The sequence below is a fragment of the Typopeltis vanoorti genome, chromosome 13 (assembly GCF_054136105.1).
Source record: "Typopeltis vanoorti isolate ZY-2024b chromosome 13, IOZ_Tvanoo_1.0, whole genome shotgun sequence".
NCBI classification, from domain to species: Eukaryota; Metazoa; Arthropoda; class Arachnida; order Uropygi; family Thelyphonidae; genus Typopeltis; species Typopeltis vanoorti.
In genome coordinates this window covers 4,013,984-4,040,156 of record NC_143561.1, presented here as the reverse complement: position 1 = coordinate 4,040,156, position 26,173 = coordinate 4,013,984, and the positions used below count along the sequence as shown (strand labels likewise).

At 35.9% G+C, this 26,173-nt stretch overlaps 2 protein-coding genes across 10 annotated transcripts in view; one reads left to right on the top strand and one right to left on the bottom strand.

Moving 5' to 3' along the window:
* rump (heterogeneous nuclear ribonucleoprotein rumpelstiltskin) overlaps nt 1–17,314 on the top strand; it is a 207,678-nt gene extending 190,364 nt beyond the window's left edge. For all 9 annotated transcript variants that reach the window (XR_016549269.1, XR_016549268.1, XR_016549267.1 and 6 more), the window contains one exon: nt 17,183–17,314. The gene's annotated coding sequence lies outside the window, so the exon portion shown is untranslated. The remainder of the gene's footprint in view (nt 1–17,182) is intronic.
* LOC150099893 (uncharacterized) overlaps nt 1–26,173 on the bottom strand; it is a 203,005-nt gene that overhangs the window by 48,423 nt on the left and 128,409 nt on the right. The window contains exons 54-55 of the mRNA XM_090403168.1: nt 9,452–9,505; nt 4,992–5,033 (exon numbers count right to left, since the gene is read on the bottom strand). Coding sequence (XP_090259294.1) covers nt 4,992–5,033; nt 9,452–9,505 — 96 coding nt within the window. The remainder of the gene's footprint in view (nt 1–4,991; nt 5,034–9,451; nt 9,506–26,173) is intronic.

Sequence of the window (26,173 nt, the reverse complement as noted above, 5' to 3'; positions counted from 1 at the left end):
CCGTGCAAAAAATACACATAACATTCTTCAAGAATTGCCTACATCGCAACGTCACGGCAAACTTTGCTACAGTATGCGGTAACCACCCCATTCCCGGGAATACAAAAAAATTTGCTACTGGGCATCACTCATAAAACAGGCCATACATGACAGATTCAGAAAGAAAAATCAAGCTTATAATGCATCCACAATACAAAATTTAGATTGAAAACCTTAATGACCGCAAAAGAATGGGCAGTTTTCTCTGAAAGTACCCAAACACACAATGACTACGCGCTGTTAATTGAAGTTCGACACGCAAAAAAATGGTATGCCTTAACAGGCACCAAATACATAATCCATACTGTTCCCAATCCTTCAGACACCACTGCCTCACGACTCACACATGACAACTCCATCAAAAATCTGTCACACCACATTCTCACACCCGACGAAATCACCATCCTAAACAAAGGACTTAACTTCGCTATATACCCTAAATATGTACCGAAAAAAGACATCATGATTGAAGTCCAAGCGAAACTCAACAAAACCAATTACCAGAACAAAATAACGGCCGTCTTAAACGACCAACATACCTACCAAAAAATCCACAAAAAATCCTACCCCCAACCTCATAAAACAAATCAACAGCACCCTACACACCTTAAAAACTCAAAACAAAATAGATAAAACCACAATGAGGCACACACCCCCTATATGTTTGGTAACATCAAACCCATAAAGACAGTTATCCGATACGACCCATAGTCTCCTACAAGAACACCACCACAGCTCCTTTATCAAAATTTGGTGCCAAACTCATCAAACCACTACTAACAATGCCTATCTGTATGATCAAAAATATGGACAACCTACTCCTGAAAATAAATAACACTACTCCATCCCAAGATGACATCCTCACCTCACTAGATGCAACTTCATTATACACCAACGTGGATGTCCCGAGAACATTAGACATCATACACACACACTACTCACAGAGGACCACACCCTACACACACCCGCACAAAATTAACACCAAATGACATCGTTAACTTGATCAAACTTACAGTATCTGCCAACTTCTTTAAGTTCAACAACTCCTTATATGTTCAAATTTTCGGTCTCCCAGTGGGCCAAAGCATCAGTGGACAACTAGCAGAATTATTCCTGGCACATATAGAATCACTTCAACTCCCCCGCCTCGCATCACCTTTTATGACAGATACATAGACGATATTCTATGCATTGGTAAACCCTCACACATCTCCGCCTTACAAACATCCCTCAACGATTATAGCAACAGACTACAATTTACCATGGAAACAGAACAAATTTTTTTTTTTTTTTTTTAAGGAAATTTATTGACCTTTTTAGTTATCTTACACCAGCTACTTAGGTGGCGCTTTTTGGAATTGTTAGTTATTGTTTAATTTGAGCTTAATATGTACTGAAGATGCCTGTGACACACAGGCGAAAATTATACTATTAAATAATCTTTGTATGTGAGTTTTCCGTTATTAATTTTGTATCGATATATCTTCTCACGGTATACCTCTTTTAAAACTCATTTACTATGCTATTGTGGATGGCGATATCTTCCAGATCCCTTCCTCTCTCCTTCTGGTCATACTTGAGCAATAATATAAATGTTCATCACTATATGGCGGATGCTGCTCGGTAAACCAGGAACATCATACAAAGGCATGTCCAAAATTATTCCTTATATTCTTCATTTATATATATATATTTAAAACATTAATTCTAGTGGAAAGGCTTAGACGTTGGTTATGCATTATTACTAAATAGTTTAGGGAAATAACAACGTAATATACATTAAAATAACTTTTTAATACAAATCCAATATTTCGGCAATGTCATGTTGCCATTTTCAACAGGAACTTGTGAGCAAGACACTTGCACGCTGGCACAGCAAAGAGTAAATGAGGACGAAGCAGGAAGCTATTCTTTCTCCTAAAGTCCTACTGGTGCCCCCTAGCGGGCAATGTTGGTATTCTTGGGCGATTGGGCTGAGGTCTTCTGATGTAGGTTTCCCAAATTTGAGGCAGTTTCATGCAGCCAAATTTATTGAGGTTTGGGTTGTTTCTTAGGGCTAAGACTGATTCCGTGAAAAGCCTTTCATACTTGTATTTACTACGGTGAATGATCGTGGCTTTCTTCCACCGTATTTTATGGTGGGTATCAGAGCATGGCCTGCAAGACCAGAGTGGCTGTATTGGTGGAACTGGATGTAGTCCTTGGCCAAAGTAGGACAGCTTACAGCTGCAAGGGACTTGATATACATCAGGTATTTGGGGGGGGGGGGGGGGGGGGTCTTTAGTGGAGCAGATAAGCGGATTTGAAGAGAAAGCCTTAAACTCTGCCCCACAAAAACCAACCTTTTGGCTTCAATATGTAGATGATGTGTTCGCTATTTGGCCACATGGCTCCGATGCACTCCTCCTTCCTAACACACTTAAACAACCAACACTCCAGAATCAAATTCACCGAAGAAGAAAAAAACAACTGCCTTCCTTTCTTAGCACACTAGTCACCCACCAGCCTGATGGAAGCTTGGTTTTCTCAGTCTATAGAAACCCCACCCATACAGGCAGATACATTCACCAACAATCCCACCACCCTTCCTCACAACAATACGGAGTCATTAAGACACTACACAACAGGGCTAAACTAATCTGTTCAAATGACAATGCCCTAACCACAGAACTAAACCACATTCTGAACACTTTCTCAGCGAATGGCTACCCTCCCAAAACAATCCAAAAAATATTGAAACCAATAAACCACAACCGCCCCCTCACAACAAGGATTACTCTAAATCCATCACCATACCCTATATCAGAGGCACCTCGGAAAAAATTACAAAAATCCTAAAAAAACACGGTTTAACTTCTTGTTACAGACCATATAAGAAATTGGCATCTCTTGTCCCACTAAAGACCAATCTCCCCCCCCCCCCCTCCCCCAGACCTACCTGGTGTATACCAGGTCCCTTGCAGCTGTAAGCTGTCCTACTTTGGCCAAACAGGCAGGACAGCCAATATCAGAATTACAGAACACAAGGACTATATCCGGTTTCACCAATACAGCCGCTCTGGTCTTGCAGACCATGCTCTGGATACCTGCCATAGAATACAGTGGAACAAAGCCACGATCATTCACTGTAGTAAATACAAGTGTGAAAGGCTTTTCATGGAATCAGCCTCAGCCCTAAGAAACAACCCAAACCTCAACAAATTTGACTGCATGAGACTGCCTCAAATTTGGGAAACCTACATCAGAAGACCTCAGCCCAATCACCCAAGAATACCAACATTGCTCGCTAGGGGGCACCAGTAGGACTTTAGGAGAAAGAATAGCTTCCTGCTTCGTCCTCATTTACTCTTTGCTGTGCCTGCATGCATGTGTTTTGCTCACAAGTTCCTGTTGAAAATGGCAACATAATGTTGCCAAAATATTGGATTTGTATTAAAAAATTATTTTAATGTATATCCTAGGGTATGTTGTTATTTTCCTAAACTATTTAGTAATAATGCATAACCAACATCTAAGCCTTTCCACTAGAATTACGATAATCCACGGAGATTCTACTGCATGTAAAGCCCGCCATTACGGTAAAATGAAGTTGAAGCTATCAAGACAACTTAATCATCTCGCATTCCTAAAATGCTGCCGGGATAACCAGGTAATTCCTAACTGTGTTAAATTGAAGCACTGGTTCTCTTCGCATTTATTATCGTGCCAGCCAAGCATTGCTCAGGGAACAAATCACTACTACTCGCCGTTGCCTGAGTGATGCTAACTTAGCTATCCAGGCACTCGAAGATGACTTTCAAGCATTTGAAACCACAAAATGTGGTCTGTTTTGCATGCCATCTCGTGCACTGCAGCGGAGAAAGAATTTAAAAAAAGTACGAGATCGACACATCAAAAAATTTGAAAATTTAATAAAGAAGACCGCGATCTTGAAACCACAACTTCCTACCGAAACGATAGTCAACTTTTCGTCGTGTATTGTGAAACCTGAAGCACTCGACGCCCTCTCACATGGCCACAACTTCGTCATTGCGCCAAGAAGAATACCTGCAGAGGATATGATATAAGTTGAATGTGGGATACGACACCTTCCTAACCACGTCGCCAACGATATTAGAAGGGATGTGGCTTGTGTTCTGACCAAAGCAAAACCACCTAAAGCCAAGATGCCCATTAAAGAAATTAAATCTCTACTGGAATTAAAGAAAAACAAGGAAATAATAATCACCGAAGCGGATAAAGGGAGCGCCACTTAACCAAAAGGATTATACAGGTAAGCTGAAAGCTCTGTTAGATCGGGCTACTTACCTCCCTATCGAGTACAATCCCACCAACTCACAAATTGGGAAACTCCACAGGCTCCTTAAGAAAGCCACTTCTTGGCCTGTGGAAGTCACTAACAAATTAAAACAATTTAACTCCATACCCCCCCTCCCCCTTGGGAATGGTGTGAGGTCTAGTTTTTTTCTCTTGGGGATTGATGAATGAGTGGAATAGATTGCCAAAGTCTGTTCTCAGTGCTTTGTTATTAACCGATTTCAAGGAGAGGTATGATAGATATTGCGTGGATAGTATGGGTCTCCTGAGATGAGTCTTCAGACTCCATGGAGGTTTCTGTGCAATAACATTGATGATCGTTGTCTGTAATAATTTCTTTACTTGGCACTGCAACCTACCATTTTATAGTAAAAGGTATAGGGAGAATTTTTTTTTTTTTTTTTTTTCTGGTATTTTTTGAGTGCTGGATATTGTACTTTTATAGTATGCTTTCATGATTTATTTATTTATTTATTCTGTGCTATACAAAACCCATTGCAAAACATGTAATTAGCATAAATTGAAATCCATATGTTAGTGGTATAACTGCACTGGAAATTGAATCTCACCTGCTGGTGAAAACTGTTAATATATTCTCAGCATTGCTAAATTTTACAATGTACATTTAAAATTACCTGTATTAATCTTGATGCTGTATTTACTGCTTATTGTTGCTTCTGAAACAGAAAAAGTAGATTTAAAATGCATGTTTCAGAAATGACAGTTCTGAATACATTGATCTCATTTATCCAGTTACTTTGTGAATAGATTTTTTGTCACTTAACTAATGACGTATGCAAGTACGCAGTTGTTAGAGTTGTTCAAAAAAAAAAAAAAATCACATATCCTCCCATTCGAGGATTAGTTAATTGAAAGTTTGGATGTATGAGATTGATAATTGAGAGATCACTGCACTAATGCTATGTTATAGCTACTCGAACTGATATTTCTTGCTAAATGTAAATTATCATGTATATTATATGTTACATAGATACAGTGACCATATTTTTTCGGAGAAAATAAAGGACAAATCAGAAATTGTTTCATAATAAAAAAAAAAAGCAGGTTGCATTTATTTGTTTCACTAAAACTAAAAAAAAAACTTTATAACATTTATTTTAAAATATAAGCATATCCATATTATTTTAAATAATCTTATCACTTAAAAAAAATTTTCATTTTGATACGTTTCACATGAATGAACTATTTTTTTAATAAATCAAGTTTGTGTTTAAAAATGCATAAAATTGTATACAGTTCATGTCAAAGTTGCATTTGGTATAAATACATGCTTTCAATGATTTTTAATTGGGTTTTTTCACTGGTCCATATGTTGTTCACTAATGAAAATACTTGTTCAGTGGGGGCATTACATCCAGGGAGACATAATTCAACAAAGCAAAATTCAACAATTTTAAAAATGTTTTTAAAGGATACATGTTTATCTGTGAAATATTTAAAATTTTCAACCCATCTATGTTAGCAGGACTCTTCATTCTTTGATCTTTTTACTGGTGACGTAACTTACACGTACTCGTACATCAACAACGCAGCCATATATGCCATGCTGCTAGCGAGTGCCGGTGAAATGACAGTTTCATGTTTCTATGGGCAGTGTACTGCATGCCAATATTCAATTTACTATTTCAATTCACAAAATAAAGGACAAAATGGCTATTTTAGAAAAAAATAAATCTAAAGGACAGAGCAGTGAAATAAAGGACATATGGTCACCGTATACATAGATCAACTTACTGGTTAATATTTAAACAATTCACCTCAGCAAAGCCAAATAACTACCAAATTAACAATAATGAAATTATTATTATTATTATTAACATCAGACCTCCATGGAGTCAAAACACACAAAGCTCATCAAACTATGCTTTAAATTCATTCAATGTATCTGCATTTTACCACAATGTCAGGCAGTGCATTCCACTCTTCATGCAAAGAACCTGCTCCTTATGCCCCTGCTCACACCCTCCTTATACAGCTTCCAGGGATGTCTCCTTGTTCTATCTCCTCCCATTCTATGAAAAATCTTTCACATTAAACCAGTAACGGCACTTTACCAATTTAAATGTGTCAATCATATTCCTTTAACTTGTCCTCATGAAAGATTAGATGCGACATTAGTCAGTCTTCTCTGAACCCTTTCCAATATATCCTCATCACCATGGAAACCAGGGGACCAAATTTGTGTAAATAATCCATACGAGGCCTGATGAAGGCCTTATACAATACAACCAGAACCTCTTTATTTCTGCATGTTAAGGTCCTCTGCATCATTGCTGTTGTCCACTGTGATGACTTCACAACAGTAAAGAGCTAAGATTAACATCACCGATTTTGATATCAGATTTAATACCACTTTCTAATGTGATCAATGTAGATAGTAACAGTGGAGATAATGTGCACCTGTGTTACACAACTGATTAAATATCAAATCTTCTTCCTGTACCTCCTTCAATTCTAAATGTTGACTTACAGCTTAAATAGAGACTATGTATTGCTTGATATAATGGCCCATTAACAGCATAGGACTGGAGCATTTTGAAGATTCTTCTTCTTGGCACCTTCTCATATACCTTTTCCAGATATGCAGAAGTTAAATACAAATCCTTGTTATATTCTCAAGATTTCTCAACAGTTTGTATTAAAGTGAAAATCTAATCCTAAATCCAGCTTGTTCTTCACCAAACTTTCCTTCCACAATTTTTCTTAGCCATTTCTCAAGTATACATGCATAAATCTTACCTGGGAACACTCAGTTGGGAAATACCACTGTAATTCTCACATTGTTTTATTTCCTCTTTTATAGATGGGGTACTATGAGAACTTACTCCAACCATCTGGAATTTGACCCTCTGAGCAGGCTTTCTGAATTATGCAGTGCATTGCAGTCATGGTAAACTTTTATATCTCTATATTTGAGCATTTATTGCCAAATTTCATCTACTTCAGCTGCCTTTCCACTTTTCAGGTTTTTTGATGGCTTTTTCCACTTCAAGTTGATGTGCAATCCTGTTAGGAGTGTTCTACATTCGTGCTGATGACAGTGCTTGCTTCATTTAGCAATCTTTCAAAGTAATTACTTCATACATCTAAAATTTCCCTGGCATATGGTTGCGAAGTGCATAACCACTAGGCTGACCTCACGTTCACGTCCCGTTGCTGACGTAAGGAGCTTAGAATCTTTCTCAGACATAGCCAAGTTAGCTGGTCTTGGGCATGGGCCACAGGGTTTTTCTCCCCAGTTTATCTGGAGTTTTTCCTCCAGCAAGCAGGCAAACTGGCCCTGTGAACACATGTTTCTACAGACATAGGATACCTCCAGGAATAAGGAGTAACCAACCTATTCTGTAGGAGTTGGTTGTAAATGCCTACACTGTAAAAAGTGTAGGTCTGCGCATGAGCATAAATCAGGACAGGACATCTAAAATATCTTTATCTTCAGTTTTAGTGACACCTTTATCATCTCTAATTCCTTTTATAGTACTCTTTCATCTATTTTTAAGCTTTTTTTTTTTCAATAGCCTTTGGAATATTTTGCCACCTTTGTGATATTTCTTTTCTATGTTCTTACCAAAGTCTTCCCGTGACTTTTGTTTAGCCAGTTTTATGCAGTGCTTTGCTTTCTTAATTTTTCTCTGTATTCCTTCCCTAAGAGCATAAGCTGACTTACTAGGAAAATTTGATGTGCTCTTTCTTCTTTTCCTTGACTGCCTCTTTAACTTCTTGAGTCTACCATGGAATTATGATTTTTCTGTCCTTACAGACAACCTCACCACATGCCTCTCTGACTGAATCTCCAAGGTTTGGTTCTTGTTTTCAAACTTTTTCCTTTTTTTCTTGAGATTTGTGTATTTGAGTCTACAGTTCACCTGAAAGTTGCTCAATTTTGATATGTTTTAAAACTATTACACATTCTTCTTTTCAATATGAGATTGAATTTTATCCTGTTCAAAACTAAATAGTGATCACTTTCTATTTCAAATCCTCTGTATACTTTTCTTCATAATGTGATCCATATAAATAATGAATAACAGAGGGGATAATGTACATCCTTGTCTGACACCAGATTTAACATTAAACCATCTTCCTGTACTTCAATTCTTTGTGTAATTTCCTTTGTTTATATATGGTTCCTTCCATACATAAATATTTTTCAATTGCTTAATGTACAATTTCCCCATTTCTTTTTTTCCTCTTTCCTGCTATTTCCTTTGTTTCATGGAATAAAGTGAGAAGGATCAGTTTTTTCCCCCCTAAGTTCAGTATAGCAAACTTTGCACTATAACAACGTGTGTGGTTATGTAAGCTGTTTCAAGTTGCTGTAATTGTAAAATTAAAATTATTACAACAAAATAATACTGATAATAAATTTGTGTAATGCCTTTCATTTTCCAAAGCAGAGATAATTTTTTTAGCCTTAACTGGCTTGTGTAAATTATTATGATTATTAAGGATTTAGAAATACAAATAATTAATTTGGTATTTCTAAATCCTAACTGGCATATTATTGTTTGAATTAGATTTATGCAGTTGTTTTCTGAGTTTCAGGGTTAAAAAAAATCCAAGTTTCAGAAAGAACATGACCTGCTCATCTCCATTAAGATTGTGAAACTTGGGAACTGGTTTGGGGGGAAGGTGGACAAGAAAAAGTGCTTCTAATCATTGACCAGAAATCAAACTTATAGTGCCAGTTTAGAATTATGGATGCTGAAGGTGTCTGTATCTTGTGAAATACACAGTCAGTTTTTATTTTTAGTATTGTTGCTTATTACATAACACCTCCAAGGAGTCCAGAGACTCATCAAAGGAGGGCACCTGTTTTACAACTCTGTCTCCACTAACCGCAACTACCTTCATCATCTACACCAGCGGCATCTACCGCCGACCACCACCACTATTTTCACTGACGAACATAAACATCCATGCCCATGGTGGGATTTGAACCCGCAGCCTTTTGGCTGGAGAGCCGATACGCTAATCACTTGGCCAACCAGGCTGACTTATGATTCTTGTAGTGACAGCACATTTTTATACTTATATTAATGCTAACTAAAATAATATAACTCATGATACTTACGGGTTATTTGAAGTTTAGAAACTTTTCCTAGCTTGAAGTTTCGTGATGTGTTTCCTATGAACAAAAAAACATTTTACACATCTCCCAGTTATAGCATACATTAATTCTGCAATGGTTTCTGATAACACATCATTTGATAATTGGACTTCATGGTATCAGTAAGCTTAGCTAATCAGATATAAAGCTTTCTTTAGCATTGTCATAGCACATTTAATGATCTGAGTTCTTAATTTTTGTTTGAGTTCATAAGTTTTCAGTAGGAAACATGCAGATGTGATAAATGATTAAAATCAGTGATCATATATATTGTTACTTATGAAGCATTCAGAATGATAGTTCATGAATATTTTCTGTCAGCAGTTTTCATCATATTAGCCAGAGTTTCCAACTAAAACTCTTGTGACTCGAGATTCACAGCAAAAATGCAATAAAAGAAAGCACCTGGAATATTTGTCTGCAAAAAGATCATCAACTAACCTTGGAATAATTAAATAGTAAAATTGTTACACCTAATAAAATTAATTACATAAATGTTATAATCATTTAATCTAATTATACAAATATCTTTGTTAGATAAGTGTTTTCTTGGAACATTATTCTAAGTAGAAAATTTCCTACTCTGTCATTTCTTTGTCTCTAGATAATTTCAGCTGCAGTTCAATGTTAGTGAATGTAAAATCATTCACTTTGGTGTGATTATATATCCAATGGCTATTATATTGGTGGGATTATGCTAGAAGAAACTGATCAGGCTACAGATCTCAGAGTGTTAGTAGATAGGAAGTTGAAGTACAGGGGCCATGTAGCAAAGATTGCAAATACAACTAAAAAGATAACTACAATGCTAAAATGAACTTTGACATGTAGAGATAGGTATCTCTACATGTCAAAGTTCACTTGGACTATTATGCACAGGTCTGGTCTCCTGGTTTCCATTGTGAATTTGATATATATTAGAGAGAGAGAGTGCAAAGGAGAGCATTAAAAAGTATATATCAGAATTGTGGAATACTGATTATGAAGACAGATTGAGAATTTTTAGACTGCAGACACTAGCAAACATGAGAAAGAGGGGTGATATGATTGAGACTTACAAACTTCTGACAGGATCATACAGGATTTCATTTTATGGAGAGTGGGGGCATCCTTGGAAGCTGAGAATGAATACCATTAAGAAGGGGGGGGGGGTGAGAGCTAGATTTTTCTCTCATAGAGTGGTGGGTGATTGGAATGGATTACCATTGGATGTTGTGTGTACAATCAGTGTGAATAAATTCAAGAACAAGTATGATAGCTGGTGTGTATAGTATGTGGCTTCCTTCAATGAGTCTCTGACTCCTTGGAGGTTTCTCTTAATAATAATAATAATATTTGCAGGAAGGGAAAGGAAGAAGATAATTCTGTATGAATAGTGCAAGACTGGCTATCAATTTCTGAAAGCTACGCAAACTCCATGTATTGCAAATTTCTTAAAGCACACTTAGTGGTGTAACCTTTAAAAAAAGCTGGAATCCCTATATTATTTCTGCATTTAAAAGAATTGATAACATATACTGAAGTTTTATTTTTATTCTTAGTTTTTCAAATTTATTTATCTTTGAGAACACCGACTCACTGTGAGTTTGGATATCATCATTTATATAGGCTTCTATGGAGAGAGGACATGCTAGGAATGCTTTTGCTGGTATTAATTCACAATTAAAGAATCATATGGGATAGTAAGCTAATTTCATTGATTACTCAACTAGTTTCGTGAAAATGTTTTGTTTTATGTCATCAGGAGAATTACGTGAATAAACTAAAAAAACAGCTAAGAACAATTAACATACATAATTGAAAATATTTGAACATGAATAACAATGTAAAGTGCACATTTGCTATGACTTTGTGGACTGCTACATACTGCTGGTAACCATGTGCATGTCTCAATCTATGTAGAGCATTTTTATTTGTTGCCATAATAGTCGATGTTCTGTTTCAGTCGTATGTGCTGCCAGTCCTGAGTTTTGTTTTCTTTTGTTCTCAATATCCTTATAGTGTTCAGATTAGTGTATCGTACATGACCTACTTGTCTGTCCTATGTCATGTAAACTATAACAATAACTGATCTTGTAGATACCTTCACCTTTGAATTAAATTCCTTGTTGAATTAAAGGCAAACAGGTCTTTTCTATTTTTGGATACACTTTTTGAGAATCCGAACAGAACACACTCAATTTCTTGGTTTATTAGGAAGCCAACAAACACTGGATGCTACTTACGGGTCACATCCAATCACCACCCAGCACAGAAAATAGGCACTATCCATTCCCTGCCTGATAAGACTTACAGAATTTCTACTAATATCATTAAAAGAAACCAAGAGTTAGAATACCCGACTTTCATCTTACCAAAGAATGGTTACAATAGAACATAAAAAAAAAATATCCTATGTCAACATCCAAGACAATTGGATAAACATGAAAACAAAGACTTTAGAGGAGCAGTGATTCTCCCATATATACAATAGAGCCTCCATAGCTCAGTCGTATAGACGAAGCCCTTTGGTCTGAAAGACCTGGGTTCAATTCCCGTCCATGATGTGAGAAACCTTATGTGAACACACACGGATCTACAGTCATAAAATACACACTTAATCCCTCACTAGGTGGGCTCAACCAGTCCTAAGGGACGGTCAAGGAATGGAAGGAACCCCACACGAATAAATGTATAAAATAGCAAGGATGCAGCATAAACAAAATATAAAGATTGCCTTCTATCCCATCAACAAGATCAATAATCACTTGAAACTTTCACAACTTCCCCATCTGCCTCTGAAAAAACCAGGTGGCTGGTTTTCTAAGAGGCAGAATGATCATTCCTATCATGCCCTTTCTCCACAGAAGCTACTGGAATGATAAGACAGCGATAAAGCAGTTATGCACTTCAGACTTGATAACATTTACGTGTCTAAAAACTGTGTATGTAGTATTTAGATGAGGTAAATGTAGACTGTTCTTCTTGATTTGCAGTAGATTTGGAAATGATTTTCTTTAGTAGCATCCCTATAAGATGCAGTTTCAGTCTGGAAATTGTTTTTGAAACCTATGTTCACTGTTTATTATGAAGATTTTTCCATTGGAAGTAGTGCAGGTCAGACTTTTCTTATTCTTTATAGTTTTGCAAATTTTAAAACATGTTTGGTTTTTATTTTTTTACAATCAATATTTTATTGATTGCATCAAATGAAAATTATCTGTGAGATTATGGTAATAGGCTGCCTTATTTGCTTGATAAACTCAAGAAGGAAATTTATGCAGAGTACTCTGATATCTTTCTCTTCAGCTTCAGAAGAAAGAAAAAAAAAACCTTTCTGGTTGGAAAACATTCAAAGAATTCTAGTTGTGTTCAGAATTGATTTTTAACTAAACCCAGTACTATCAAATTCTTTTTACATCAACATCCTCAAATATCTGATATGCAACCTCAGGGGGTGTACAGGATAATTATGATAGTACTACATAACAAAGTTACACAATTACTAACTTCTGATCAACAGTTTTCCTCAAATTAATCTTATCTGTCAAGACTCAAACATTATCAGATCTTATATTTCTATCTTTTAATGTCTTTTTACTGTATCAATCCATCTACATCTTGGTCTTCCTGTTGTGCTTTTTCTTAGCTGGCAAAGAACACTTGTTAGCTAATCTTTCCTCTTCCATTCTGTTTAAGTGGCTATATACTACCCGAGATTAGCTCTACTTACACATTCCTCACTAATGCTAACAATGTCAAGTTTTTTCCTAATATCATCGTTTTTAATATGATACTGTCATTAATGCCATTTGTTCACTCCCCTGATCTTTCTTAAAACTCTCCTATCTGTGGTCTACAATCTTTGATCAAGTGTTTTATTTCTAACCCAACTCTCAGATCCATTAGTTAAAATTGCTTTCAGCATTGTTTTGTTTATAACTAATTTAGCATTTTGACTAATTTCTTTCTTATTCCATATAAATTTATTCAGCTGACTTCTTACCATACCAGCTTGACTGATTATTTTGTCTATCCATATTTATTATTATTAAGAGAAACCTACAAGAAGTCAGGGACTCATCAAGGGTGGCCACATACTACACGCACCAGCTATCATACTTATTCTTGAATTCATTCACACTGCTTGCACTTATAACATCCAGTGGAATCCATTCCAATCATGCACCACCCTATGACCCTTTCAGAAGTTTGTAAGTCTCAATCGTTTCTCCTGTTTGCAGTCTACAAATTCTCAATCTGTCTTCATAATCAGTATTCCATAATCCTGATATCACATTTAACACTCTCCTTTGCACTCTTTCCAATATATCAGAATCACAATGGAAACCAGGAGACCAGACCTGCACACAATAGTCCAGCTGATGTCTTATCAAGGTCTTGTAAAGAGGCAAAATGACATCCTTATCTTTACATTTGAACATTCGTTTCAGCATTGTAATTATCTTTGAGTTGTATTTGCGAACTTGGCTACGTGGTGCCTGAACTTCAACTTCCCTTCTACTAACACTCTGAGATCTTAGCCTCATCAGTTTCTTCAAGCATAATCCCACCAATATAATACGACATTCAAATAATTCTGCAAGTACTGCATAATAGCCGCATTCCTGATTACCCTGTCTTTGCATCATTAGCAAATAGCTGTATGTCACTTTTCAAATCCTTCTTCCTACCAGTGCTGAGGTGGATGAAATAATGAGACCAAATTGCACTTCTTATCCATGTTATTCAGTGTGTTACAAAATCGTATCTGGATTTAGCTGGACATCTATAGACGTCACGGCCGGTTGGGGTGTTAATGTATGGATTGAATAACAGTGGACCAAGGACTGATCCTTGTGGTACACCACTGGTTACCTTACATCTTGCAGACTCACATTCCCTATATACCACTTTTTGATACCTGTCTGTCAGCCATGTTATCAATGCTAATATTCTATTATCTAATCCCATATTCTCCAATTTATGCAACAGTCTACCATGCTGTATTCTGTCAAAAGTCTTAGCAAAATCCAAAAGTATCATGGTGTATCCATTTCCCTTGTTCGTTGGTAACATTGTTATAGAATGTGAGCAAGTTGCTAAAACATAACTTTCCCTTAGTAAACCCATGTTGCTCATAGCATCTCTACTTGCATATTCGATTTTTTCAAAATCTTCACCCGAGATACTAATTGGTTGATAGTTGGATATGTCGGACTTTGCACCATTCTTGTGCAATTAAGTTACCATACATTCTTTCCATTCCTGCAGAATCTTCCCTGAGACTCATATTAAACAACCTGGTCAAAGAAATATCCAGTTCAGCTGAACACTCTTTTAGCACACTTGCTGATATCCCTTCAGACCTTATTGCTGAATTCTTATTCAGTTTGTGCAATAGCTCTTATACACCAGAGTTTCTTCATCCAGTGAAGAGTTTGATACCAGGTGGATAGCTTTAACAAAATGGGCACCCATTAGTTGAACAACCTCTTCTGCATCTGTAACCCTCATGCCATATGCATTTAGATGAGTTATTCTTTCATATTCATTCTTTCTTTTTACTTGCAGCATATTGATAGAATTCTTCTGGGTTGTCTTTAGCACGCAGAGCCAGTTTCTTTTCATGCTCAGACTTTGTTTTCCATACAACAGTTGTGACTATTCTAGCTTGCTGCTTATAATTTTCATAATGTATATGGTATTTCTTCCACATCATCCTTTTCTTACGAATCTCTTGCTTAATAAGATTACACATCCATTTGACTCCTCCCCTATTTATTCTTTGAACTCTCTGGACACACTCTGATATCGCATCATTTAAGTATTGTTTAAATGCTTCCCATGCACTGTCAATATTCTTCCCATCCATCAACCGATCCAGTTCCACTGAATTTAGTATGCTCCTGAGTCGGTCATAATTTCCTGCTCTGTTCAGCATGCAACCTTTTCTGAATGGAACATTCATAAACTTAGTCACTTCCCAAGTGAGCACCACATGATTACTGTCACCAACCGGAGGAAGAATGGTTAAATCTTTAACTGAAACGCCCACTGACACAATAATCAAATCTAACATTCTTTAACCTAGAGTTCCTTACAGAAGGAACAAGAGAAAATGCACACCTTTGAGGAAGTTGTGCATTTTCATTCTACTCATGAGATTCTACTGCTACCCAATGAATATTTGGATAATAAAGTCTTCCATTATGATTACTCTTTTTGCCTAATCTTGTGTATTTGGTGAGGCATTTCTTCATCACTAGCAAACGATCTATGAGGTCTGTAACAACACCCCCACAATATAATTGATCTTCTTTGATTCCACCTCACACCAGATGGCTTCAAGCTCATGGCATGAAATACTGTTAGTAGTAGTACTACAATCATAGCTCTCAGCTCTAACTGGATTCAAGTCATCTGATATCATTAGCAGCATGCTCTATCCTTCCTAAAAATAGCGTATCCTTTACATTCGATACCAATTAGTATGTCTGATTCTGATAGCCAGGTCTCACTAATGCCTACAATCTGAGGTCCCAACATATTGACTAAGGCAACAAACTCTACCCCTTTGTTTCTGATACTCCTAGCATTCGTATACAGACATAAATATCTACTTGCATGTTCCTTTGTATACTCTTGTCTGCATGACACAGTTGGACAACCTACAGATCTTTATTCTTCTCTGTACAACATTGTCGCTCTTACACTCACATTCTCACCATTTCCCCCTTTATAATTTAGTTTCCCTGACTCTGTGTTTGGTCTCTTACTTGTTATTAGTTTTTCTAGACTCCTGATACCAGATGCATTCAGATTAGGCCATCCCTTTTATACAAATCCAATCTTCCCTCAAACTCACTCCACATCCTATACAGCCTACGCATCGAATCGTTTGCCATCATATCCCCTCTTCTTAATTCATTTTTATCATATTGAGGTAAAATGCTGATAATTTTCACTCTTCACTCTCGTCTCTTCCAACAACCCTTTCATGTTCTCTCTCATACTGAACTTATCGTTAGTACCTACTACAATTCCGATTTTATTTACTTTTCTTTTCTGTTTTTGAATTGTTTCCTTTATATGCTTAATTTTTGCTCCAGGAAAACTCAAAGTTAATTTAACATTAATATATTTAATGAAGTTATATTTAATTTGCCATCTTCATAAAAATTGTGCCTAAATAGCTGAAATGTTTTACTTGTTCTATAGGTTCACCATTCAGGATTCAACTGAGGTTTTCAATGTTTCTGCCTATTTTCGTTGTCTTTTTATTGCTGATTTTCATGACAAATTTTTTTTAAGAGTTATTCAATTTAGTCAGGGAATCTTGCAGACTTGTACTAGATTTATTCAGAAGTCATCTACATAAAAGTAAAGAGCTAAGATTAACATTGCCAAATTTGATATCAGATTTAATACCTCTTTCCCTTCAACATGTGATTCATATAGATAATGAATAACAGCAGAGATAAATTGCACCCTTTCATACACTTGATTTAACATCAAACCATCTTTCTATATCTCCTTGAATTTTAACTGTTGACTTAAATAGAGATTGTGCATTGCTCTATATAATATCCTATTTACACCATAGAACTGGAACATTTTCTTTTTGGCAGTTCTTTTTACAACAATTCAAATTGATATCTCTCTTGTGCTCACCTGTACAAGGAATCAAATGTTGTTTTCCTTTATTTATTGCAGCAAAAGTATATTATTCTAATGAACTGAAGAATGGGAGAACCAACTGTATGTTTCCTTCATCATGAAATCCAAATTCCTTTGCTAACACTTTAGCTGCAGCATGTGACACAAGTTGAAGAGAATGAAATAGATGTAAGTATTGAATGTGGAATTTCTTTATTTAATATTGCATATACGCCATTGTTTATGCATATCATAACTGAGGCATTGTCTCTGTTACTAGGGCAATTAGATTTTGCAAGTGCTATTCTTCATTAGCAATATTCTCAGACTAATATCTTATAAAAATACTTAACAATTTACTAAGAGTAATATACTGCTCAAAACAATTAGGGGATATTTTGGTTTTCTTATAAATTATAAAGTTATAAAAATAATTTACAAATGTAACACGATTTGTAATTAATATTGATTATTTAAACAATATCTCACCAATTACACCCTATCCATAAGTAAGAAATATTCATTCATGTATAAAGTACCCAATAGTTATAATTATTTGCAGAAATTTATAATACTCTGACAGAAACTAAAATATCCCCTAATTGTTTTGAGCAGTGTATATGGAAGTGTAAAAGTTTTGCAGTTGTCATGATCATATTTTCACTTTAAGACAAATAGTTGAGAAATTGTGGGAATATGACAAGGATCTGTACTTAGTTTTGTAGGGTTGGAAGTGGCATATGACAAGCTGCCCATAGAAAAGCTTTTCAAAACACTTCAGTTATGTGGTGAATGGAACATTATACAGAGCAAAACATAGCCTTATGTAAGTTGTCAGTCAACAATTAAAACTGAAGGAAATACAGGAAGATGGACGTAAAAGGCTAAACGATGCACATTATCTGTACTCTGTTGCGTAGTGCCCCTTTCTCATAAATTCTTATATCTTTTGATTTCTTTAAAGTCTGGCCAATGTGTGGCAAGTGGTATCTCTGGGACACAAAGGAATAGCCCCGCGGTCAAGCCAAAACCTATGTGGCAGACACTTCATTACCAACCTCTCGTTTAGTCCTAAGAAAATTTATTTATTCATGCTGTGCCACTTAGGACTATTAGATTAATTAGAATGTTAATCAAGAAGTTGGTAAGAAGTGAACAAAGATAACACGAGATATGCAAATCGTGACCATGAATTGTGTCCTAAAAATCTGCTGCTCAGATCCGTAACTAATTTTACAAGTGGTGCATCGAATTCCATAAAGAGACCAATTTGGTTAAAGAAAAACAAGGTTTATTTAGCATAATGTACATATTGTTAACAATACAAACTTAGAAAGGATCCATTCAAATTCTAGTTAAGGAATAATTCACACCTAATAACTCTTATATCTTTCATATAAAAACCCCATCAAAATTCAATCTACCTAAGTTACTCTACACATAACATATTTCTTACACTCTAATCTATATCTTTATAATCCCAGACAACTTTTACTCTATAGATAAAATCCTGGTTAAACTTTCTTAAATACACACAGTATTTAGATTCATACAGTGTCTGTCCTTTCATAATCTTCTACAACAAACAAGTAATTTCTCATGCAGTCTCTTTTAATTTTCTATCTCTGAGTCTCTTTTCATTAAAGTTCTACACAATATTAATTCCTTGACTCTCACACATATCAAATAACAAACTGTCTACTTATCTATACACTTTAGTTCTTTTCTTTCCAATTGTCGATGCCTGAACGTGACCATCTCTTTGTCTTCCATTATCACAGCACTTTGGACACGTACATTCCTCGACGTTCCACGCGGCATAGACTGCTGCAGTATCACGGGATTAGACTTCCCGCTAAAAACCCGTCCAATCACATACCAGCGATGGACCTACACCAAGAGCTCCGAACGACTACCAGGCGAACACAGGACGCCAGAGAAAAGACCTGGAGGGAGGGGGGGTAACCCTTTTACACTTCCTCCCTAACGACCATCACCATAACTTTGGCCGTTCACATGGCACATAGAATATGCCGCCGCGTGTGCCTGACGTCATACTGTCCGATTGTCTCCCGCCACTTCTAAACAAACTCCGCGAGCATGAGGCCGCTCGGGGCAACTGCCTGCTTTTCCCCCCCCAACTTCGAGCTTGCGTTTACCCAGATTATGTTGGTCTGGTTCTTACATGTATATTTACAATAAGGGTTAATTCACACTAAAGATAATGACGACCTTAATTCAATATTTTCAGTATTAAATTATACACATAATATTTGCACATTTTCCTACATATTCCTTTCCTTTATACAAGTAAATAACATCTCATTACTTTACAATTCTTTCCTTTTTTTTCTTATTATTGTATTCAAAATTACTCATACCCAGATACCAAGCATATTTTAATGTTTCTTATGGTGTTTGCTCTGTTATACAATGATAAGATGAAACTTTAATATTCCAACTTATCAGGATACAACTACTCTTATTCATCATTTATATGGATCATATTATAAAAGAAAGTGGCATTAAACCTGATATTAGAATCAGTGATATGTGAAACTTAGCTGTTTGCTTTATGTGAATGACGTATTGCTAAACACATCCATTGCAAGTCTCCAGAATTCTCTAACTAAATTGAATAATAGCTGTAACATATTTGGCATGAAAATCAACAATAAAAAGACCCAAAATTATGAAAATAGGAAGGAATATAGAAAACTTCAGCTGCATTCTGAATGGAGATTCTATAGAACAATAAAGTATTTCAGCTATTTAGGCACAGTTTTTAGTGAAGATGGCAAGTTAGATCTGGAAATATATAACAGAATAAGCAAATTTACTCAGATGGCTACTCACCTTGTATGGTGAGTAGCCATCTGAGTAAATTTATATGAATGAGAGGAATTAGCCAAAACACCAAACTATCAGTATACAAGACAGTGTTCAACCCAGTTTTAAGTTATGGATCTGAGAGTTGAGTTAGAAATAAAGCACTTGATCAAAGATTAGAGACCGCAGATATAAGGGTTCTGAGAAAAATTAGGGGAATGAACTGATGGCATTAATGGCAGAATCATATTAAAAATGAAGATATTAGTAAGGAACTTGATACTGTTAGCATTCAAAAATGTGTCAGAGCTAATGTAAGGTGGTATTGTCACTTAAATAGAATGGGTGAATAAAGGTTAGCAAAACAAGTGTTTGATGCCAAGATGGCAGGAAAGAGATCTAAAGGAAGACTAAAGTCTAGTTGGATTGATTCAGTCAGAAGTGCCTTAGAAGAATGAAATGTTAGATATGACAATATTGGAGTGCCTACAAGTAATAGACTGATTTGGATGATAATTGTGGATATGAGATTAATAATAATATCACTAAAAACACACGTAATAACCACAGTAATGACTATTTAATTCGTAAATATTTCATCCCAAGTATCTTGGGACATCATCAGTACAGTAGTTTAAACAATACTAGGAATAACATACAGTTAGGGCACATGATTACAATGGAATCTCAATATGCGTGCAGTAACATGTTATACAAGTAAATTATATATATATATATGAAGTAAATTATATATATATATATATATATATAAAAAAAAATATATATATATATATATGAAGGTTATTTTACACAATTTTCTGACAATTTCCCATACTTTAGGAATAGTAAGAACATCATTGCGGTTTAAATTTGGTCTGTGTAGTAGGGATTCAGCACTTACTTTATATAAACGTTCATATTTATATAAAGATCCGTGTAAAAGTTTTGACTTCTCCCAATGGATCCTATGGTTTGGATTTTCAACTCCGTGTTGGGAGAGACCAGATTTCTGTGGTTTGAAAAGACGAATGTGGTCTTGATGTTCCGAGATGCATTTCTGAACAGACCTACTTGTCTGACCAAAGAAAGACAATTTGCAGGAGCATGGGATCTCATAAATGCCAGGTAACATCAGAGGTGAGAGTTTGTCCTTAGGAGAAGGTAACAAGTTATAGATTTGGTTGATAGGTTTGTAAGTAGTGGCAAAATTGTATTTCTTCATAATTTTTGAAAGACATTCGGAGATGCCTTTGATATAAGGTATGTGAATCCTATGGACTTCTTGTCTGGGTTGATGTGTGGGAAGGTGACTGATGATTTTTTGAGTTGTTTATAGATTATATCCCTTTAGTAGAGCTGTATTTTTGATTATTTCTAGTTCTTGGTTTAGAGAATCTTCAGAGAAACAGAATTTGTGTGCTCTGAAAACTAGTGATTTAACGATGCCAAATTTCTGAGATGGATGATGAGTGGAAGAACTGTGAATATAGTGACCTGAAAATGTAGGCTTGCGATAGACGTGCCGACGAAACCGTCTTCTTTTCTTTGAATGTGTAAATCCAGAAATGAGATACCCTGTGGAGATTCTTTTTCTAGTGTAAAGTTGATGCGAGGATGAAGAAGGTTTATTTTATCAAGTCCTGAGGATACTTCAGGTGCAAACTTTGCTTGCTTACACTTGGATAAAGGATTAAACAAAAAATATATAATTTATAGTCAAACCAAGTGAAAAAACTTCCAACATCTTTCTTTACTTTTTAATTCCACTTTTGTTCACAATGTAATTCATGTAGATGATGAATAACAGTGGGTATAATGTGTACTGTTGTCTGACATTTAATTTAATATTAAACCATCTTCCTGCTCCTCCTTCAATTCTAACAACTAACTTACAACTGAAATACAGATTATATATTGCTCAGTATGTCTCATTTTATATCATATAGCTGTAGCATTTTGAACAGCTTTTGCAACTTTTCATATGCCTTTTCCAGATCTTCAAAATATATGTAACCCAAAGCAAGTGAAGAAAATCACCAACATATTCAAAGTAGACCTCATATGGGCCAACAGGAAATCAAGACTTTTGTTACTAAACTAAGACTAATGAGAATATCTTCTACTCTTCCTTCTTTCCACGTCTCTCACATACTGATGGTTCCATGCTATATCACCTAAAATTAAGTCAGACCTCTTGGCATTAGTATTTTCCTCTAACTCTTGTATTGATGACCATTCACAGCATCCCTTCTATTGGAATAATCTTGGTATTAATAAGTTTCCTAGTCCAGATGGAATGCTCCAGTCATGCACAAAACTTGTGATCCAGAATTAACGACCATTTTGTATCACTATATAAGCTGTTATATAAAGTCTTAATCTGACCAATCCCTAAAAATGGAGTGAAGTTATCAAATTATTGTTGCCTTTCCCTCACCTCGGTTCTCTCAAAACTGAGACAAAGTCATCAACAACAAGCTTATTCACTATATGGAGATCCACCAATTAAGGATCACTAATATGGCCATTCTCATTCTATAGCAGATATTATAGCTAACTTGCCTTTAGATGCAGACCATGGCAAAAGTTAGAGAAACTCTTTATATATCTAAAGCATGTGATAATGTCTGGTACCGAGGATTTCTCAACAAGTTACCATTTTATGGTTTTCTCTTGCCCTTTGTAACTGCATTACTAGCATCTTCTCTGGTTATTCATTTCAAGTCGTGTAAGGTGGCCACTTCTCATCAAATCTCTATCGATGTTAGAGTGACTCAGATTATTCTGAGTTATTCCAACATTCACACTGAGTCATTCACACCCTTCCGCACATACATGAATGACCCTCTCTAACTTCAAATCCTATTCCTAAGTTTGCTAATTACACTAATCTCCATTTCTCTTCTCATTTGAAAATCCTGTAGTATTGAAATCATTGAAGCTTTAAAATCTTCCATAAACATTGGCTTCTACACAGCCAGTTTAGTGTTTTGACTAATTTCTCTCTTATTCCATATAAATTTATTGAGTTGACTTCCTAACCATACCAGTTTTTCTAATTCTAAACACCGTCTTCAACACTGATCATCTCCTTACAATTCTGAAGTGAGGTGAAGATAATCAAGTGAATTTCAATGCTATGAAAACTTGTAGGATGTTTTCATAGCATTGAAATTTGAACAATATTCTAATTTTCTTTCAAGATCAGTTGCTCTTTTCACCGAATTTCAAATCCAACCAACCTTAGAATATTGTTTTCCCATTTGGAGTGGTTACCCAGAACCTCCTTAAAAAATTTTGAATTGTATACAGAAGATGGCAATCCACCTCTTAGCCTTCTCTCAAAGACTATCACACTTTATCAGAGGAACTCTGTTTCTGCATTATGTCCCTCCCCCCTTTTTTTTTTACAAGCATGTTCATGGCCATGCTCCACTAAATTAATACAGAAAAATCTTACTTAAGGCGAATTTGATATGTGCAATAATCAGTTAATGCGATGAGTGAAACGATACTATTTCCCACTTTAAGAGTGTGGTTAATCAGTCAATGCGATTTTTTTATGGTATGCAAAATTTTTTGTTGCCAATCTGCAGCGAGCAGCAGCGCTTGCCAATGTAGTAGGCAATGGCAGTGCTGCAGGCAGTGGCCAGTGACACTCGGCAGTTGACTCAAAGCCATCATTGCAAGCACATATGCAAACTGTTCTCTTGCTCAGTCACTTTTCCTTCATTTTGCTTTAATTTAGATATCTATAAGGCTTTTTTATATTCAACCCCTGATATATAAAAGAGAAAGAGACTGATAAAGAAAGCAGTAGTAATAAAAAGAGAAGAAAAGTAATTATGTTAGAGGTAAAGCTGGAAGTCATTAAGTGGCGCTGGTAATACAGTGACTGTGAGAAACCTAGGATGCAGCAAGTCTACAGTTCGGACTATATTAAATAACAGCAAAGAACAAGGAAAAGTTGCTACTGCTTCTTTAAGCATACAGATCACCTGTGTGGTTAATCAGGTTAATCACTGAAATAGAAGCCATTTAATGATCGAGATGGTACATCTATCACTCTGTCTTTTGTCTGTTACACAGTGATCAGCATTCATATATCCGAATTTAGGGATACAAAACACACGTGTTGAAATGATTATTTTACTTGTTATTAATAAAATACCAATTTGACGTTTCGACCTCTGTATTAAGTCTATATGTCATCATCAAAAGGATACATGTGTATAGGGAACCAAGCTACATGCTTTTGCACTCTGTACTGGTAAATTAAATCTAAGCTGTTAATTAATCTTTTTCTTAGCCTGACCTGTAGTGATAATTTAAAAAATAAAAAATAAATAAATAAAATAATATAAAAAAATTTATAATTAATAAATAAAATAAATAAAAAAAACTACAATAAACTCTGCTCAAATCTTCATGTACTAAGATTCTTCTGGATTTGTACAGTTCAGATTGTTATACTATCATTTTTTTCAATCCTTGCACAGTTCAAGTTGTTAGGGAATATTGAGGAGGAAAAAAAAAAAATTCACCAAGTCTTCTTGTATTGGGATTTTTCTTTGGCTTGTTCTGGTTGCTATAAAGGTTACAGATGGGTCCTCCACATTCTTGGAATGGTTAGGCTATCATTTTTTGTTCAGATTTGGGTTATGTTTGAGCATTTCACGTGCTTCTTTGAATTTCCTCTTGAACCAGGTTTTGGTGTGGTGTAGGGACTTGGTATTTTTCCAATCAATTCTGTGGTATGTTTGGAGTGCATGGTCAGAAAGGCTGGTTTATCCAAAATGGAAGTATTTAATGTGTCGTTTGTGTTCATTCTTCATAATTGGGATGGTTCGCCCTGTTTCCCCTATGTATGGTAGGTTACATGTGCATTGTATTTTGTATACCCCTGAGTGGGCTAGGTGCGTGGAAGAGGATCTTTGGAAGAACTGAGTAGGTGTCAATTTTCTTGGCGGTTTAAAGGTGGTTTTGAGGTTGTATTCGTGTAGTATTCTGTCTATTTTTTCGGAAATGCCTCTAACATAAGGTATGGCAATAGCATTCTTGAAATCGTTTTTGTTTTCACTAGTATCTCTGTGGAGGATCTTGTGAATAGTGTGAATTTTTTAATGTGACCCCTTAAACTTCAAGTCTCTGTTCACCATCACTCCCAGGTTTCTCATCTCCTCCACCTCCTTCAAAATTTCTCCATAAATGGAATATTCTGCATCCCAACCTTGTGTACCAAATTTCAAGACCTTGCACTTTGCAACATTCAGCTGAAAGCTCCAATCATTTGCCCATTCATGTAGTTTATTCGGATCCTCCTGCAAGGCCACAACATCTTCTCTATTTCACATAGCCCTTCCCAACTTTGCATCATTGGCAAACAGCTAAACGTTTCCAGTTAATCCAGCTCCAATGTCATTAACATACAAGTTAAATAATAATGGTCCCAAAACAGATCCCTATGGCACTCCACTAGTGACCTTCCTCTCTTGGAATACCACTCATCCACATACAACCTGTCCGAAAGCCAATCAGCTATTAAATTTACTATCTTGTTATATAATCCCATCTGTTTCAATTTAACTACTACCTTATTATGTAGCAGTCTATCAAAGGCCTTTGAAACATCCAATGCATATCCAGTAGTGTATATGCATCTTTATCAAGTGAATTTGTCACCTTGTTGTAATACATAAGCAGATTGCTGAAACATGAACCCCCTCCCCTGCCCAACAAACCCATGCTAACCATCATAAAGAATACTACTATTATCAACCCACTTCTGTATCCTAGTCCTCGCCAACTTATCTAATACTTTAACGATCCCTGATACACAGATTGTCCTATAATTTGTAGCCTTAGTGTTATCCTCCCATTTGTGAAACAATTTTCCCCACCTTCCCTTCCTTTGGGACTTGCTTCGTTGCGGGACTTATGGTAAATAGTTATGCCAAACGTGCCATAAATTCCATAGGGCATTCCCTCAAGACACACTATATACTGTCAAATCCTATTGCCTTATTAACATCATTTACTCAATTCTTCGTATACTTCTTGCTCATTCACCATCAATCCCTCCTCTACCATATCCTCATGTTCCAGGGAAATAATGGCACCATTGGTATAAATGTTTGACATGAATCTTGCAACGGGGCGGATCCCGGAGGAGTGTTAAGTGGCCTGTTTGGTCGAGTGGATATGCTATCCACTCGACCA